Raw genomic sequence first — 19,186 nt, forward strand, 5'->3', positions numbered from 1 at the left:
TTCAGATTTACAAAATAATAATACATACAAATAGACGATGTACAAGCATGTAAAAACGCGATACCCCGTTTTGGCGTCACGGCTGTCTTTCAAATTCAGATTTACGAAATTGTATAATTAATATTTGCAAATATTGATTTTTTTTTAATTACACAAACAAATTTTCGTGCATTGACAAAAATAAATTTCGAATTTCGAGTTAAAAAACATTTTTGTATGAAAAAAAATTTCTGGGATTTTTTTTGGCGAAAATTTTAAATTGTGGGTTTTTCGAAATATCGGGGTTCGAATTAACAGGGTTCTACTGTATATAGCATATTTAAAATACCTTAAAAATATTACAAAATTAGATGAGAAGTTTCAAGTGTATACAATAGGTAAAGAACCCTCTTTGTCTGTATAATTATATATATATATATATTTCCATGAAATGATTTACGTTTCTATTAGTAAGGTATTCACATACACAGTTGTTTATCAATTGTATAAAATTTACACCACATTTAAGGCTGTACATAAATAGGAATGAAAAACTATATTCACCGATAGCCAACAACGAGATGTGTGTAGGCTACAACTATCCAGTTGTGATGGGCTTTGATAATCTGTACTCGGAGGTGGTCTGGCCAGCCATTTACTGAAATAAAAATGATGTGTTAAATACAAAATTGTGGGTTCCATGACAAAACAGAACATTAAAGAAAAGTTAACAAAAAGGAAAAGTGACTAAAGATAAATTCGTTGGGTTCTCACCCGGGTGTAGTGAGTTCGATTCCTCAACTTGCTAAGTCCTGCATAATTGCACAAGCAACATCTTCCGCTTTCAATGATGGTAATAAGATTTTTATTATTAATGTTCTTTTATTATGTTCTGTTTTATAAGGTTATCAAAATGATCAGTTTCAAAATGTATTTTCAACAAGTCAAAATACAAAGTTATGAGAAAGATTTGGAATTAGTTTACTTTACCCAAATGAAATGAATTACTAATGAAAGTAGAATAATCATTTTACTCACTATCTGGTCTGGTTGGAACTACGGGTTTTGTGAGAATATCTTGGACGCCATTTCGTAAATCTAATGAAGCAGTTCTTGAATGACCTCGATTACATCTGAAAATAAAACCGTTGAATATTAAGGTTTTTTTTTACATCAATTTCACACCGAAGGCTGAGGGAAATTGTTTTCCCTGAGGACCTACGTCATCTTTAGAAATGCTGTGAAAGGGGCCCATGCTGTAGGAGGGGGTAAACACAGCAGCCGGCAAATTGTTCCACAGCAGAGCTGTTGAACTCAAGAATATCCTATGTACAAATGATGGGTGCGCGTTTGGCGTGTTTCTCGATTATGCACTGGTGACGAAGGGATCAATGATGCCAGTTCTTCGAAACATCGTCCATTGAAATACAGGTAGAACAAGGATAGACACTCTCACACCACGCCTATACTCTAAAGATTGCAATAAATTTGCAAGGGTATAATTCTTGAGATTAGTATAATCCATCAGTTATACCATCATATATGCTTAGCGTAGTCTTATTAAACATTGGAAGTTAATATGAATCAGGGATCCTACCTAATTTGATCTGTGGTGGTAACACGCCCCACCAGGCGCAGGTCCAGAGAGGAGTTCCTAGAGTGCGTGCGCCCCCCCGCCGAGCTGCCACCCTCTCCCGTGCTGCTGCCACTGCTCTGGGTGCTGCTGCGCCCCGTGGACTTGCTCTGGGAGGGCCGGGGTGTCACGGGGGTTATTGTGTTTGGCGGGGAGAGATTTGCTAAAAGATTGATCTCATTCATTAACCCATCGACATACCAGCCGCCAAGATTGGGGGGCTGTACTTCTTTCGCATCGGCATATTGCCCGCCCCATTGGGGCAACTAAAACTTTTCCCACATACTTAGATAGTTCACAATAAAATTATAATCTATATAATAGCATAAAAAGTAATAAATATGGGGTGCAATACTGCACACTAATAATCCTAATTTATTTTATTGTAAAAATCTTCATAAATAATTACTTCCACTATTTTATTTTTGACAGGACTGGTCTCATCTTGCAACGGGCATCTACAGACCATCATCTGTCTTGTTTAAGTCTTTGCATGCGGCCGTATCAACTGTTGTTTCGGCAAAAAGTCTATACTCACACGCGGCTGTATCAACAGTTGATACGGAAACTTTGACGGCCGATATTCCAGCGCTCTTTCGTCATAAATGTATTTCTTGCTCACTTGGACAATCGTAGAACTATCACGATGCTGACATCTACAAGAATTTCTCAAAAATAAAATTGTATTTCATAAAAAAAGATCGATAATCAAGTGCGCCTCTTCGCGCCTTTTAGTCCTTTAGTTTACATTTTTGTCAACGGATGGCGTTAGTACTAGTATGTCATTCACAACTTTTCATAACTAAAAATGATAAGTGATCATGGTGTCCCACTTGTGTCTATCACCTAAGTACACACACGCCGAGTGAATGGCGGGACCACATTCAAAAGATACGGTACGTCTTTGTATGAAATTGATGTTTTTGTTTTTATAAACATCTAAGAGTGTTGACACACGAGGATTTGTTTTCATATTGTGGAGAATAATCTGTTCTGTCTATATAGTCCAATAAATCATGCCAGAATGCTATAATTTGACATTTAATTGCGTGCATAGGTATTTGAAAATATGTACCGCGTACGGGTATAGATAAAACGGAGCAAATTAACGGGTTCAAAAGGATAACAACCGGAAGTCCAAACAATATCAGGATGATGAAATTTGAATTTCCCTAAAACAAAGTCCTTTAAAATCCTTTCAATACTATTGTTCTTCATCAGGAACAAGGATTTTGTAAAATAGCCCCGTATTTAGCGTATCGCTTGCGAAGAATATTCCTTGTGTTGTCTATTTTCGCTGTTAGGTTGCAATCTTCATTCCAGCGACAAATGCCGTAAAACGACATATCCCGTTTCGACTGTTTTGCTTGGACTGGGATCCTTTATTATTTTTGTGTTTTTTTAAGTTATCTTTATATTTATGTATATTACACTGTATATTCAAAAAAAAAATTAAGCAATTGTTTGTGATTTGCGATAGGTTTTTCCTAAGTAATAGAAAAATAGCCTGTTAGGCCTAAAAATAATAAAAATCAAATTAGAATAAATTCTAAATTATAAGGCTAAAAAATTAAGTTATTTAAGGTGTTATCAAGTTTAAAATATGGTGTATATGTGGAAACAAAAGTGCGGTGCTGAAAGGGTTCATGAAAGAGCTTTATACCTGGCGGTGGTAGATATCCATAGAAAAGAACATCGCCGCATGACGAGTGAGACATTTCATCGCACAACGCCAATCTTCTGCTGAGCGGCGTGATCCCAAAATAGTCCGCCTCGTGCCTCAGCGCCCGGATGTTGACATCCCGGAGGTCCACATCCTTGGTGCGGAGGTAGTTGAGGATTACGGAGAACATGATTGGGTCACGGTCCACAAATATGGCGCCCGTCTCGTCGCGGAGGCTGGGAATGCGCCCTCCGAGGAGTGCCGTGAAAAACGAATCGGGGACCCACATGAGAGTCTGCCATGATGTGGAGAATCTTTAAAAAAAAAGAGGATGGGCACTAAAATAAGAAGCTAAACGTCACTTTGTATATTTCTAGTACAAGCAACATTGCAAATAATTTATCTATAAATTCTATATGGGTAGTTAAGAAAATATTAGGTAAAAAATAATTTTAAAAAAATATATTGTAATGTTTCGAATTCTATGTGAAATACAACTTTAGGTTAAATTTTACCGGCGTCTATTACAATCATTTTTTCTAAAAAAATTTTTCGTAAGCTCAGAGTAAATAATTAGAATTAAAAAAAGTTCATCAAACTTGTCGAATTCCGCTGAGCGCTTAAATATATAAAAATCGGACCTAGTTTCAACTTAATTTCTACAAGAAATAACTAATTATGTGGTGGGAGATGGTAAAAGATGCATTAAAGGTCCATTTTTTCCCAAAGTTATATTTGAAGGTTAGGAAATACGCATAAATTTTTAAAATAACCCAAACTAAACAATAAAAACCTATTTTGTGCATGTTTACTTAAACCCCCGACTTAAATAGTTATCTCTGTTAGATATTCAAGTAAAATCAAGTGTTGTTGTTTTTAAAGAGCCAGCAGCATGCAGGGGAATTCAATTAGTTTACCAACACTTTAACATATCTAGATTTTTATTAAAATAATAAGATCAAACTTTCTGATTTTTTGCTCATTCACCCTTCACGCCCAAATCATCTAAGCGTCCCTTTTTTAATCTTAACCATTACACTTAAATTAGCCTAAATTTTCCAGACCACTCATTGTATCAGATTTAATATCTTCAAAAGATATACCTTAAGTATTTAGAGTAACATGTTAGTCGTGCTTTACGATATAAACAGCATATGAAAGGCTTAAATATTATTCATTTACATCCTCTTATAAATATTTGTTTGAAAACAAATGCAGATTAAATGATAGGACGACAATGCCTTTAGAGTAGGTCGATAGCACTCCTAAAATAGAAACGAACCTATGCGGAGCTGACATAATTTCAACTAGGATGATTTAAATAATAATAATGGATATACAAGGAATCTACGACGTTCATCATAAACGAAAACTTTATCAATCTAACAATACTGAATTAACACCAATCATCTTTATTTTTCAGTTCAGATGACTCACAAATATTTGTGCAACATGGGTTGGATCATGAATCCTTAAAAATGTTTTTAAAGATGGATACATTTCTATTATTATTCAAGATGTTTGAAAAAAACAAATAAATTATAAATCTTTCGACAGCATCACAGAATATTAAAGATCCGGACATTAAAATGATGACTCATTCAAGTCGCTCGTTGAAGCGGTCAGGCATCACTAAATTTAATGGTTATCATTTATTTCAGCAAATATTTTAAATATTTTAATAACAATTATCATTAAAATAACGAAAACGAACAATAAAAATAGCTTTGTATTTACCTCGTACCCCCGACATTCAAATGAACTATGTCACCAATCTTATGTTGATGAAACGTAGTCATCTTTTATGAATATGTTTTAGAATAGAAAACGGAGAAATAAATAATTTATAACACTCCCATCACAAAAAGGTAAACAATATAAAAATTCACACCATACGTGGCTATCTGTCAAAACAAATTGTTATTGCCAGAAGAATATATTTTTCCCAAATTTAAATGTATGGATTTTAAAACCCAAAAGTAAGAACTGAAGCATTGAATATGTCAGTTCAGTTTGCGTTGAAATACTGTAGATGGCGGACATTATTTGACAGCAACTGTCATTGTTGCAGTACCCATTCGCGAAATATTCGCAGCGACAGCGAATTATTCGCAAGGTAAAAATTCGCAGTTGTCTTTGTAGTAAATGGCGGCTTGTACTTATCGAAGAAGCGAAATTTCGCTGGATTTTATAAAGTTTTTTTCATTCCAGATTTCAGTTCGCCGTCAGCCGCGTTTTCTTCGCTACCGCTACAATTTCGCGTATCATGGCAAAAAGTGGAAAATTGATTGAGTTGGTTCGAAATTTTCCAATTTTATACGATTCATCCCACGAAGATTACAAAAACATGCGAAAAAAGGATAAGATATGGCTGGAAATCGGGAAGGAACTAAATGAGAGTGGTCAGTATAATATACAGGGTGTATCGGCACGTACCCGACAAACTTTAACCAGCTATTCCTTGGCACATTTGGAGTAAAAAATGTTATTGGCACTTTGCTGTCTGGTAACATTTTTTTTAATAAAAAAATTATTATTCATATTTTCACCACATGTCACCAGTGTTTTATCCTTTGTCAAAGTTTGAAAACCCGTCTGGCAATATTTTGTTCGAGTTTCGTTGAATAATGTACGTACGTACCTACGTTGGCGCGCTTTTACAATGACAACGAAGTGGCACGGCACCATTCGTCTCATTTTTAACTATTATTATTTAGTGTGTACGAAATAGCGAGGACACTTTTTGACACACTTGCTAATAACAGCTGTTGAACACGAGAAACAATGCAAATGACAGTGACGGAGTGTGGATTTTTTAATGTATTTTTTGTTTTTAATGGAAAAAAATGTTACCGGGCAGCAAAGCGCCCATAACATTTTTTACTCCAAATGTGCTAAGGAATAGCTGGTTAAAGTTGGTTGGGTACTTGCCGATACACCCTGTATATTTTTTTATTTTCTTAGCATACAAATATAGGTGACTTTTTTTCAGTAAGTACTATAACAAAACAAATATAGTTGGGGTTGGGGGTGGCACAATAATATACCTAATAGATCTACGGAAACGTTATTTATTTTCAAACTTTTCTCGAAGAAAGATACTAGTATTGCTGCGCATCTCCGACTGTTTAGATCTAAATTAGTAAAATGTCGAATTTAAGTCTCCGGTGTGTCGAATAATTAAAAAAATTATCCCCAAAAAATTGTGCAATATGCGTGTCGTTTTTACTATCAGAATAAATGGTAAACTTAGTTTCTATTGGCCTATAAAAAAATCTCAATTTTTTTGCTAATATGCCAAATGCATTTTCAAGAACTCTTCTTGCAAATCAGTCTTATATTATAATTTTTGAGATATCAAATGTTAACCTTCACTGTTTTATTTTCCGAATCCACCAGTATCGATGCAAATAAAATTGTAATCTGTATCAATTAGTTTTGTCTGAACACTAAACTTGATGGTGACATGCTTGCCTACCGTACTGTATTTCTTTTTTGGTGGTTCGGGCAAATATTCTTATAAGGTAGGCGACACATTATATAACACACCATACGCTCATGGCTTGGTCTATTTCAGCATATCGCTCGTCATACACTACCAATAGGAATGTATGGTGAGCGATATGCGTATATAGGCCAAGCCACGAAAATATAGCGCGCTTTAGCGTGGTCTGTCACTGGCTTAATCTTGTGCACATATCTTTATATCTTTCACAAACTTCTGTCGCAATTCATGGTGGGGTAAAGTTGTCTAATTCCGTCTTATGCAAAGGCTCTTTAAAAAACAACACTTGATTTCAACTTAAATATCTAATAGAGACAACTATTTAAGTCGGGGGAGTCGTAAACATGCATAAAATAGGTTTTTAGGTTGTCAGTTTGGATTATGTTAATAATTCATGCATATTTCCTAATCTTTAAACTTAACTTTGGGAAACAAAAATTGATCTTTAATGCATCTTTTACCATCTCCTCGACATAAATAGTTGTTTCTTGTAGTAATTAAGTTGAAACCAAGTGCTATTTACACTTTTTTGCGTATTAAGCGTGAGGCGGAACTCGATGAATTTATTCACGGTTGCACTCAATGTTATAAATCCAACTCTAAAACTGTGGCCAATTGTGTAAAAAGTATCATAAATAATCTTGTTTCAGGTGAAGATATCAAAAGAAAATGGAAAAATTTGAAAGACACGTATGCCAAATTCATTAAATCTACAAAATCTGGCCAGGCAGCAAATAATACAAAGAAATGGCTCTGGGCAGATCAAATGAATTTTTTGACTGTGTTCGACGTTGATAATGAATACAGTAGCATTTCTGCGGGACTTATAACATCGCAAACCAACATTAAATCAGAAAACCTATCATCAATAATAATTGTTACCGAAGATACCGAAGATGCCAAACCTTTTCAGACATCAAAAGACGACTCGCAAGTTAACGAAACACAAATGGTGTTTTCAACACCTTCACCAGAATCATCAAAAATTGTAGCCCCAACACGTCCAACACGCCTAACACAAAGAAAAATATTTAGGAAGCGTTCCGAACCATCGTTTTCTGTAGGAAACTTGGTTGATTACTTTCAAAATAAAAATAAAACATCATTTGACGCAATCGATTGCCTTTTCTTGGCCCATGCAAAGACGGTCAAAACATTTTCCGCTAGAAGGCAAGCAATAGCAAAAATGAACATTGCTCAAGTAATTATGGAACAAGAACTCATGCATCTCGACGAAGTCGCGTCAACAAACTCAACATCGCAACAGTAAAACAATAGTCAAAAGTAATGTGTTTTCTTCCTCTCTGGAGCTAGAAATGAAAGTGCCTGTTCTTCATCCGATGATGAATACATTGTAAAATTAAAACAAACTAGTTCCAAAAACTTTTTATACCTACTATCGGTTTGCATGATTACCTCGGTATCTCGGCAATCGACTGTGAGTGGTTTATTTATGGATCGACCGATGATTGGTAGGTGGGTTATCGGGTCTCGCTCGAATATAATCATACTTCCATCAAAATGGATTTTCATCAAAACCAAAATAAAAAACACTTACTTTTTGCTTTTCGCGGTTATTGTGGCAGCCCTACGCAGAACGGAAACATTTGTTTTGATTTTGAATGGCGTTGTTAGGAGGTTGTCATGGCGACGGAGAACACAATGAAAACAAATCTGTCGTGTATAGGAAGGGAGATCTGATAAAAATATTACTCAAGCGATTAGAGGTGTATATAAATAAGTGATTCCAAATAACACGTCTCGTAGTGCGTCTTATCAATTCGTGTAAACATATGAATAATTAAATTGTTAATACAACGAATGACATCATATCTACGGTTATTGTAGGAAAGACAGGCAAAGGCCTATGTCGGTGGGTGATGTCATCGAAATGTGAACGCTGCGATCGTCTATTTCCGAGTTGTTCCTGTTGTGTGTTGTAATATTTTGTGTTGTTTATGTACACGCCTACAAAATGTGAAACCGATAGATTATTTTTTATCAATTCGTTTCTCCTTGGCGTTCTAAACCACAAACTTCGAGATAAGAGGCGGTGTGTTTCTGTGTGAACGTTTTGTTTGTAAAGATTACACGGCATTTACAGCACAGCCTTTTTTTACAATACTGAAGATGAAGAAACTATTGTATGATTATCATAAATTGATAGAACGCGATAACTCCGAAATAAGTGGATTGTGGCAAGGTAAGCATTTCCTTTTTTTACTGTCAATTTATTATTACTACTGTTTTTTTTTCTAGATCAATTCCCAAAGCTTTACAATAATTGTATAATTTGTTTCACCCATTCCCCAATTCTCTGCCATGAGACAGCAGCTGTCTCAAAGAAACACATAACAACATGGACATTGAAGTTTATAATTATGTTTTCCTGGTTTAGACTGTATAAAAGAAAAGGTTGGACAACCAAACAGTCATGTCGCAGCATACGATCCCATTTTTACTGCTGGGAATGAAACATATGTACAATTACTCAGTTTTTGATTTCTTAGTAGGTAGGCCAGGTCTCAGATTTTCATGGTTTTTCTAGCGTCCAAGCTCCAGTTTTGTAATAATGCCGATTTTTTAAATTATTTTCAATGATCTCAAACAGTCATTAGGTTTCATATCTACAATGCATTTTTGACGTTGTTTGTAAATGACTTATTTATTTTAAAGAGGCAAGTAACAAGTGACTTGTTCTAATTCACCAAACAGAATGTTTTGACTACACTAAATTTCCGCCATAAAATATAAATTTTCCAGTATCGTGGAAATATCTTCACAAAAAAGAATAATTACATAAATGGTAAATATTTATCTAACTGCCGCACTTTCAATAGGCACAGATTATGAAAATTACACTTCGTTTTAACTTAATTTTAAGAAACAACGATTTTCGTCGGGTTAGATGGTAAAAGATGCATTATAATTCCATTTTTAGTTCAAAATTTACCTTATGAAAAGATCCCCTTTCCGCCAATTTGCCTTTTTTATGGACTAACACTTGTGAGAGTTTTGTTTCAATCTAAATATGGATAAATTACTTAATTAGCCCAAATTAAGAACCTAATAACCTATTTTGTGTAGGTAGATAGTTGTTTCTTGTAGTAATTGTTGAAACAAAGTCTAATTTTCATAATCTGTGCCTAAAAGTGCGGCGGTTAGAGTAATAATTACCAAATAATTTATAAAACTCCACTACTGGAGAGATATGGCAGGTTTTGACGGCCTCCATGGTTTAGTAATCACAATTCTTGACTATGAATCTGGAACTGTTAAAATATACACTGATAAAATGTTTAATTAGTACAGATTTATACTTTATACAGTCAAATTAAAAACATCAGCTAACATAGTGTAAGAGTTACCAATGGCGTGTAGTCTATTTATAACAGAATTTTAGCCAGAAACCGTTGTATAATTGTCGCAATAATACATTATGTTATGATTGTTTAAATCTTGAATGTCCTTATTTTGGTTCAGGTCTTCACATCTTCCTGCTAGTCCTGACCGTGATTTCCTCCATGGTGTGCATTGTTTTCATCGGCTTGCTGACCGTTGCCTTCGAACACAACTGTGTCCTGTTCCCAAAGGCGATCACTTACAAGAATCTATCGGACATTCAGACCAATGAAACTATTTACTTTACCGCGAGCAACAGGAGCTTGGGTAGGTATTATTAAATTACAAGTTTTTACCTATTACTGTATTTACTTATTACTTGACTTATATAGTCTACAATAAAAAACATTAAAGTTAGGTTCCTACCTATTTAATGTCTTGCCTGAACTTTAATAAAATGGTACTTTTTTTTGCATTATATGTCTTTATACATTCACATTTGACAGTGTTAGAAATTACACATCATTGACCAATAAAAATTTTAACAGCGCCGTCTGTTGGACGTAAAAGCAACACGCGCTATTGTTTCTCTATCTGCACAGATAGACTGAGCCACAGCAACGCGAGGCGGGGTATAGCTAGTTACAATCAAAAATAATACTTTCGGTTTTGTTTATGTGTAACTCAGGTTCAATGACCTCTAGAACTGGGATTTGTTTTTATTTTCAAAATTGGAACTGGTTTTCGGAACGATTCAGACAAGCGATAAAGTAGTAACCAAAATCATTTTATTTTTAATGTCTATTTCATTTGTTAAAATTTTTAACAGATGGTTAATTTTATATATTTTTTAGTTTACTAACGATGTTCATTATAAAGGTAAATTTCTGATTGTCTTTTAAAAAACAATGATCCCTGCTCTCCTGATCGCCTGCTCTCGGCACAGGAATTCTTAGTGAGACAGGCACAGTACTCCGTGCTAAGTAAAACCACAGTTTGTTCCTTGAGGCTCCCAAGGATAACAATGTTTTTTACTTACCACGGCAGAGTACTTCACCAATGTTATTGTTAAAAATATTTGCGACTAAAGTTAGGATTGTGTTTCAGAAATTCCTGTGGACTTTATAAAGTCCCAATGGCAGGAACAGGCGACCTGCCTCTTCCCCTTCTTCAATCCAGTTATGTCTTTCATATACGCCATTGTTTGGATCACATTCTTTTCTATGTGCATGAGGTCAGTGGATCATTTATGTATTTTAGTTAAAAATAAATTTAATTTTGTTCTTTGTCGAATGCCTCTGTGCATTTATGTATCTTTTTACTGTTAATACTATTCCCAATTATTTTCAATTAGTTACATTACTCCTTATAATATGTGGCTGGCTATATAAATATGTACTTTATGTTAATACTATTCCTAATTAATTTCAATTAGTTACATTACTCCTTATAATATGGGGCTGAGTATATAAATATGTATATTATTATGATACATGGTGCTCGGGTGTAAAGCGCAGTAACAACTAACGTTATTTATATCTTTTATTTCTACTATGTTGTGTAGAATCACCACCTGAAGTTAGTGCACTTTATCCATTGACACCTTTATATATCAAATCTGAACAGAAGATGATCCTTATAAATGTAATCTATACTTATTTGAAAGAAAACTAGCTTGACCGAAGGAGGGAAAGGAGAAACTCCGCGGTCGAGGTGTAAGACTCTCGACTAGTAATTGGAGGTCACGTAAATTTTATTTATTAATTTGAAATAAATTATATATATTTTGTGGCACTTTCCAGAGTGGAAGATTCTCTTACTATCGCCCTAGTGAAAGACCAACATTCAAAATGGAAACTTTGCTTGAAACGGCTTTAGCTGTTTTTGGTGACCAGATCTGAATAGCCAGATAATTTTCCACCTACCTCTTCCCCATCTCCTTCCCCTCTCCCATTTCCTTCCCCTCCAAAATATCTTCAGCCTTCCAACATACCCCAATTGGGGTATGCAATAGATTCAATGGCTCCTGAGAGTTGGGATCAGTCGGGACTCTTATGCGGTATTCAAATTTAAAAAAAAAATTATTCAATGGAAGTATGTATTTGTTTATTTTTTAAGACGAACATTCCCGGGTTAAGAATAACCTAACAATATTTGAAAATCTCCTACCGCCCTTGAGGTGATTTTGCACAAAAACGGCGCTATATAAATCAATAAAATATTATTATTATTATTACTACCACCATAGTAATCGGAAAAGAAGATACGTATGTATTCTGAGATTACCGGATAACTCATTGAAATGACAATTCAACACACATTTAAAAAGTGATACAGAGTCATGAAAAGAAATGAAAAAAAAATTAGGTTAGGTTTTCAATCGCTTTTAATGACTTTATAACACTTTTTAAAGGTGTGTTGAGTTATAAATGTTATCATGCAACCATATTCTGATTGATTCCATGACAAATCAGAACACTTCTGATAAGCGATATATGTATAGTCATTCGAGCCTAAAAACTTAACCTTCTTTTTTTTCCAACACTATTCAAGATTTTATATCACTTTTTAAAAGTGTTTTGATTTGTCCGGTGGCCATTCTGATTTTGTTGATGAGAAATGATTAAAGGAAAAGTCCTTGTTCTAGCATATCCAAACCGTGGCGTATTGTGGTGCCGGGATTTGTGTTCATGGCCTGCTACGGGATCTTTACAATAATCAATACAAACACACTGGACCAAGGATTGCAGGCGTTTAAAGTCGCCTTTCATAATATGACTGATCACCACAAGTAGGTACCAACCACACCTCTTTTACTATACACTTCCATGATATTTCATCAAAATGACAACTAAACAGACCAGAAGCCAAACCAGCGAAGATATCGCAGGGGCTAGGCGCGTGGGGAGCGCAGGCCAGGTGTGATATCCAAGCCCAAGGCGCTAATGTAATCCTCGGAGTCCATGATTATCTGTAGCCTCTCCTTTAAGGTTCGTGCAACGCCGGGCGCAGTGGGGTAATAGCGGGGCGCGACACAGGGGCCATCCAAGGCGGCCGGCTGATAAGTCGGCGGCGGGCCCTCTCAGCAGGCACTCGCTTGCAACTGTTAATTATTGAACAAAATACCTTGACGTTTATATAGGTACGAATGCATCCAGAATAATCCAGCGAGTAGGTAGATGGGCAGTACCTACAATGTTTCGCTAGTAGGTTCTAATACAATGCTTTTTTACACGGGAGAACATTCCCGAATATTCTTGTATCCTACGGCTACACGACATTTCGGTTAGTCCTCTGTGTATTCTAGTAACTGTCGCATGTGTTTCTGTTTGTTTCCTTTATCATGTATTTTGTTTGAATAAGTTTACAAAATGGAATCTTTTCGCAAGCGTAAACTTGACACCTAATCTTTAAACCATTACAAGTTCAAATTTCACAGTAAAAGCTGTTTTTGTATGTACGCACTATAATCCACCTCTTTTACTAATGAACTGAACACTTGCCTGGTTTTTTAAGGTTAGTGATAGAGCATTGTATTTGTTTTCATATTTTAAGTTGTAATACCTGATGATTATTTTCAGTGTGGAAGATGCAAGGATGATTTTCTCTATTGACGTTTATACAATGGGAAGTATTATCTCGGGATGGGTGTTCACCGCCTTGTGGCTGGCGTCGGCCGCCTTGCTGGTCCTGCGTTGCTTCATGGTGGTGGACTTCCAGATGATACACATCAAGGTTGAACTGATCAAGGTAAGCCTTTATTCATTGTATTTTCAACTTTATTCATTGTACGAGGCGTATCCAGAAAGTAAGTGTACTGAATTTTTGTAGGTTACAAATCTTTTTATTGAAACAAAAAAATTACATGATTAACGTAGTACATATGTAAGCTATTTTTAGACATAGTCGCCATTCCTCTCAATGCAGGTTGTGAAGCGGGATATCAATTTTTGATGCCTTCCTCGAAGAAGTTTCCCGCCAACCCCTTCGTCCACTTCTCCACCTCCTCCTTTACCTCCTCGTCGGTTGAAAACCTTTTTCCACCCATGTACAGCTTCAGGGAGGTAAAGAGATAATAATCTGAAGGTGCTAGGTTAAGGGAATGCGCGGGGTGGTTCAGGATATCCCATTTAAACGAAGCAAGCAGTTCCTTCGTGGCGTTGGCCGTGTGTGGTCTGGCATTGTCGTGCAGCAGGCTGACTCCCTTTGTCAGCATGCCTCTTCTCTTGTTATGAATCGCCTTCCGCAATTTTTTTAGGGTCTCACAGTATCTTGCAGAGTTGATGGTCTCCACTTGAGGCAGATATTCAATCAAAATTATGCCTTGACAGTCCCAAAACACGGATGCCACGATTTTCTTGGCTGAAATTGTGGTTTTGAACTTTTTGGTGGAGGGTGAAGAGGTGAGAACCGTTTTTAAACTCGCGATACCACTTGTACACACTCGTACAATTCATAGCTTTATCACCATATGCAGTTTTAACCTCATTATAAACCTCAAACGGAGGTTTTTCCTTCCAAACGAGATAACAGACGACGCCGCGTATTTCGCATTTGGCGGGAGATTGGATTGACATTTTTCACGAAACGTGTTGTCTCGTTGACACTTCTCAACGTACTGACCTTGAACAGGTCTCGTTGCGGAGGGGAAGAGTCAGGCTACACGTAAGTGTAGCCAACATATCGAAAATAAAATTCATTCGGTCGTGAGAGCCTCAGTACACTTACTTTCTGGATATGCCTCGTATTTTCAACTTTATTCATTGTATATTCAACTTTATTCATTGTATTTTCAACTTTATTCATTGTATTTTCAAAACTGCAGCAATTAACCCTTCAGTACTTTCATCACTTTTGATTAGTTCTCTTAATTTTTTTTTTTGTTTTCTATGTATTTCAGATGCGCTATATACATCTTATTTTTTAATTTTCCGTAAAAACAAATACTGTTTTAGAAAGTAGAGAAAATTATCTTTCTGGTGTATGCATTTAAAATAAACATTACTATTTTTAAATAATAAAATTTTGATAAAAATCTTGTCAAAAACGCTAATCACATTTTTACTTAATTTTTTACTCAAATCATAGAAAAATTGAGAGAACTCGATATTTCGAAAACACATTCGTTTTGTTTGGGGAATTTGTAAAAAAACTGAACCTTCACTTCTCATTCATATAATAAAAACAAATTTTTAAAGTTAAACCGATTGTTATAATATGAGTTTTTTTTTCCTTTTTGACTATTTTTAGGATTTTACTAATAAAATATTTGAGGCAAACTGGAAGGAATTATTATTACCGCATGATGGAAAAAAGATAAAAATACTTTTATAAAATATGGACGTTTGGTCATATATGACCCTTAAATGCTGGAGGGGTTAAAAAAGTATATGTTTTTATTATTTCCAGTTTAGATTTAGTATACTTGCGGCATGTTCTAGATGATGTAAGATCACCAATCAGAATTGAAACATCGTTTGAAATGGCTTTAGCCATGTTTGGTGACCAGATCTAGTATAATAGTCTGGTTCTCCCCAACCTTCCTTTGCCCTATCTTCTTCCCCTCCCCACTACCTTCAGCCATACAACATACCCCTATTGGGCATGCCATAGTCTCACTGGCTTCAGATGGTTGGGAGCAGTTGGGACTCTTGTGCGGTATTCATATAAAAAAAATACAACTTGACAGTGAATATTTGTTTCAGACACGGTCCACATCGCCCTCGATGATTAGCGAGGACTTCAGCCCCAACGAGTCTCCCACCTTCCCCATCCACTCTTTCTCCCAGCCACCCCCCGTCCTTCGCTCACCCAAGATCCTGAAGACCCCTGGCGACAAGCCCCGTGAAAAGAAGTTTGTCAACCTAATGGATCCGGCGCACATTCAGGAATCTGCAGTGGATCTGGTGGGGGGAAATTCCTCGCCCACTGTGACTCACGTTGATGTCGAAAACCAGAACAATTCAAAGTCTGAACCCTTTACCACTTTCACCATCGACCCCCAACACAACAATGCGTCATCCAAGTGACCAGTTCAGGCACGGGGGCTCCATCGATGCCAGAGTTAAGGTTGCTTCTTAGAAACTGTGCGTATTGTAAGGTATACACTGTGTACTCTACAGGACCTGCTGATACTGCAGATGGTACACAACTGCTAACCCTGTACAAATCGTTGAATTTGAAAAATTTTTGAAGTTAGCAACCCAATTTGGGTCTGGAGCCCCAAAAAACCCTTCAACTATAAGGCCTTTTCTGTGCAGCTTTGTCAATACTGCTAAGGTTCTGTCGCTGAGAGCTCCGTCGTAACATCTCCCCTTTTCTAGTAAATGTTGCATGTAACTAAAAGAGAGGTTAGGAAAGAGCTATCACTGTTAGGCCGGGAATACATGTCTTATTTTTCCACTTAAGGTTAAAGGAATATAATGATAGTGAAATGAAGGACTTGGGCCGGAAGGAAGTCTGTAAATAAACAATTAAATAAATTGCGCCTCAGATTATATTTTGTGGTGATTGCAGTGTTTCGCTAGACAGATCGGAAACGACTGAGACCACGAAAAATCGGATGTGTATTTGGTTCGTCCGATCCAATAGTCTGATTCCCGGCCTTCATACAATTTTCGACAATTATTGGTCACCAGGTTTGATTGTTGATATTGAACAGGCTTGGATATAATAGATTAAACATAAATATAGTGAAACCTGAAAATGTCAAAGATGATGTTCTGAAATGTATCTGTTTTATCTCTCCAATACCAGTCAGGTAGCGACAAAATTCACAGGTCCCTCGGGTCTATGACATCTTTGGATGCTGTGCGGATGGTGTATGATAGCCAACCTTCGATGAGAGAAGACCCTGGGGTGTTATATTATGCAAAACTAGTTCACAGTTCACTTGGAGAATTCTCAGTTTGTAATAATATTTGTGATATTTTTTCAGAGTTTTCGAACAGAACCTTTACATCAGATTTTACTGAATTTATAATATTTGGATCCATCTGCATTGAAGTTTATCAGCACTTGAATGTTATATAAAGTACAAAGAATGTTGTTTTTTTTTTAAATTGATTTAATGCATGAAATATTACATTTAAAACATATACTTTGCTCCGTTAAGGTGTTAAGAATTAATTATCAACATATCTGCCTAATTTACTGACTCATTGGAGACCTAACATTATTATATTGACTGCTCCAAGTCAGAAGGGCTTAAGTGACAAATTGCTGGTTAGACTATGAAAACGGTGAACAAAATATAATGCAAATAAGAATAACTATAGTATTTATGCCGTGTTACGCTACCTCCTTCTTTAGCCAACGTTTGGACAGCGTTACAGTGTCCACCATTAGGGCTGTTGTTTAATGCGGCTAAAGAAGGAGGTAATGCAACAAGGCATAATTCCCCGAAAATAAATCACTATAATATACTTTTGTTTGTGAAAATCTCAAATCATAAAAATGACTAATTTTAATTTTTTACAAGAAAGTTTTTGTTTTGCTTTTATGAAAAGTACTGATTTGTCACTTATCCCTTTTGGCTTGGAACAGTTTATATGATATTAATTGTGTACCTTGTATTTTAAGTTTTTGATTATTTTACATAAAATTTGACCATAAGTATATAAAACAATCGACCATCTCACTGCCTAACTTTTGTAATGGTTTGAAAGCTAGAATTGTCATTTATTCATTGGTGAGTTCAAGGTTGATTTTCAAGTTCTGTGAAGGTTCTATTTAAGTTCTGCTGTTATATCATTATTGGCCAGTTGTTTCACAAAACTGAAATAATAACCCAACTTGAAAAGAACCTGCAAAGAACTTGACAATCAACTTTGAAATTTGATGAATTGTTCTAATTCTGTGATACAACCTGTCCTTAACAAAAACAGTTTTGTAAAAAGAAGTCACTGAAATGTTGAGTAATTTATTGTCAATGAGTCTGATTTTTAAATACTGCATTTATCACAAGAACTTCCAATACCACATTTCCTCACTTGAACTTATTGAAAAATCTACATAAGAAATTAATTTTAACTCTCTTTCAGATGTTATTTTATAATCAAACTGTTTGTATGACGAGTGAGATTTGTTCATATTATTATATGTATTATGTATTATAAATTTATTGCTCTAAAATAAGCTCAAAGAAAAATGTTAAAGTGTTTAACTGATACTGAATATTGGATGAAATCTTCAAGCTCAAACAAATTAAGCCAACATGAAAAAGTATTAGGTACATACACAGTATATTAATTCATACCAAATAATTAACTCATCGACATAATAATATAAATGTATTCAAATATTGCATAGTTTTCTCCTAAAAATTAATTCTTGTCGCATGTAAAATGACAATAAATAAATTATAATGTGCTTTCCTGCCTTTATGTTTGACAAAAATGAGTGCTGCTTTCACTAATAAAACTGAGCGATTGCTAAATTTGAGATTGGCTCCAAACACACTATCTAAGATTAAATTCCGCTCAATTGTTGATACATTTAAATGCAAAGATTAATCTTCGCTAAGATTAGATTGTTTTGTAAATGTGTTAAAACTTTAAATTGTGAACAGTTTTGTTTTACCCTTTCCAGATTTGATATATATATATATATATTTTTTTTTATTTTTTTTACGTTAACCCTGATCTGATCTTGATCTTTGGGGATGCTGTTTAGAGGGTTTTTTAAGGAAAAGAAGGAGAGGAAGTTCTGGGAAGGTAAAAAGTATGAGGGTTCGATAGGAATCTAGGTATCAGTGTGTCCAGGAGTGAAGGATGTATGAACCTTAAGCGGAGATGGGCCGAGAACCCAGTTAGAGAGGTTAAAGGGTCTCCCCAAACCAAACGACTGGCACGCCATGCTGCTGGAAGGCAGGCTTATCCCGAACACACCTCACCCGCTGAACCTTGACACCCCGGCTAAATCACCAAACCTAGCGAACCACTTGGGGTGACCTATGGCAGAAGTGTTGGTTATCCAATAAATGGTTCCAGGGGCGGTGGTACCCAAGCTCACCCCCCAAATTGAGGTATAAAGCTTGTAAAAGTTTCAAATAAAACTTGTGTAA

General features: G+C 35.6%; 3 protein-coding genes across 3 annotated transcripts in view; 2 read left to right on the forward strand and 1 right to left on the reverse strand.

Moving 5' to 3' along the window:
• Window positions 1–5,169, reverse strand: part of LOC149416540 (BTB/POZ domain-containing protein KCTD3) — a 28,917-nt gene extending 23,748 nt beyond the window's left edge. Inside the window, exons 1-5 of the mRNA XM_089641391.1 lie at window positions 5,013–5,169; window positions 3,276–3,589; window positions 1,577–1,775; window positions 1,018–1,112; window positions 544–637 (exon numbers count right to left, since the gene is read on the reverse strand). Coding sequence (XP_089497517.1) covers window positions 544–637; window positions 1,018–1,112; window positions 1,577–1,775; window positions 3,276–3,589; window positions 5,013–5,074 — 764 coding nt within the window. The 5' untranslated portion in view covers window positions 5,075–5,169. The remainder of the gene's footprint in view (window positions 1–543; window positions 638–1,017; window positions 1,113–1,576; window positions 1,776–3,275; window positions 3,590–5,012) is intronic.
• Window positions 5,170–5,307: 138 nt separating this feature from the next.
• Window positions 5,308–8,050, forward strand: LOC149416541 (uncharacterized). The gene is made up of 3 exons (XM_089641269.1): window positions 5,308–5,391; window positions 5,487–5,677; window positions 7,431–8,050. The coding sequence occupies exons 2-3, from the start codon at window positions 5,542–5,544 to the stop codon at window positions 8,048–8,050; spliced, it is 756 nt and encodes a 251-aa protein (XP_089497395.1). The 5' UTR covers window positions 5,308–5,391; window positions 5,487–5,541.
• Window positions 8,051–8,337: 287 nt separating this feature from the next.
• Window positions 8,338–18,728, forward strand: LOC149416542 (uncharacterized). The gene is made up of 6 exons (XM_089641393.1): window positions 8,338–8,983; window positions 10,264–10,449; window positions 11,230–11,356; window positions 12,770–12,913; window positions 13,704–13,872; window positions 15,828–18,728. The coding sequence occupies exons 1-6, from the start codon at window positions 8,911–8,913 to the stop codon at window positions 16,149–16,151; spliced, it is 1,023 nt and encodes a 340-aa protein (XP_089497519.1). The 5' UTR covers window positions 8,338–8,910; the 3' UTR covers window positions 16,152–18,728.
• Window positions 18,729–19,186: the final 458 nt, after the last annotated feature.

The sequence above is a fragment of the Hesperophylax consimilis genome, chromosome 16 (genome assembly GCF_061612785.1).
Source record: "Hesperophylax consimilis isolate HC1 chromosome 16, BYU_Hcon_1.0, whole genome shotgun sequence".
Classification (NCBI taxonomy): Eukaryota; Metazoa; Arthropoda; class Insecta; order Trichoptera; family Limnephilidae; genus Hesperophylax; species Hesperophylax consimilis.

What these genes read in the sequence shown, in the direction of transcription:
- LOC149416541 (XM_089641269.1), top strand. Translation starts at nt 5,542, where the DNA reads ATGGCAAAAAGTGGAAAATTGATTGAGTTGGTTCGAAATTTTCCAATT. An exon ending in GAAGGAACTAAATGAGAGTG is followed by an intron (nt 5,678 to 7,430) that starts GTCAGTATAATA and finishes ATCTTGTTTCAG; the next exon opens with GTGAAGATATCAAAAGAAAA.
- LOC149416542 (XM_089641393.1), top strand. Translation starts at nt 8,911, where the DNA reads ATGAAGAAACTATTGTATGATTATCATAAATTGATAGAACGCGATAAC. An exon ending in TTCTTTTCTATGTGCATGAG is followed by an intron (nt 11,357 to 12,769) that starts GTCAGTGGATCA and finishes TCCTTGTTCTAG; the next exon opens with CATATCCAAACCGTGGCGTA. An exon ending in TCAAGGTTGAACTGATCAAG is followed by an intron (nt 13,873 to 15,827) that starts GTAAGCCTTTAT and finishes TATTTGTTTCAG; the next exon opens with ACACGGTCCACATCGCCCTC.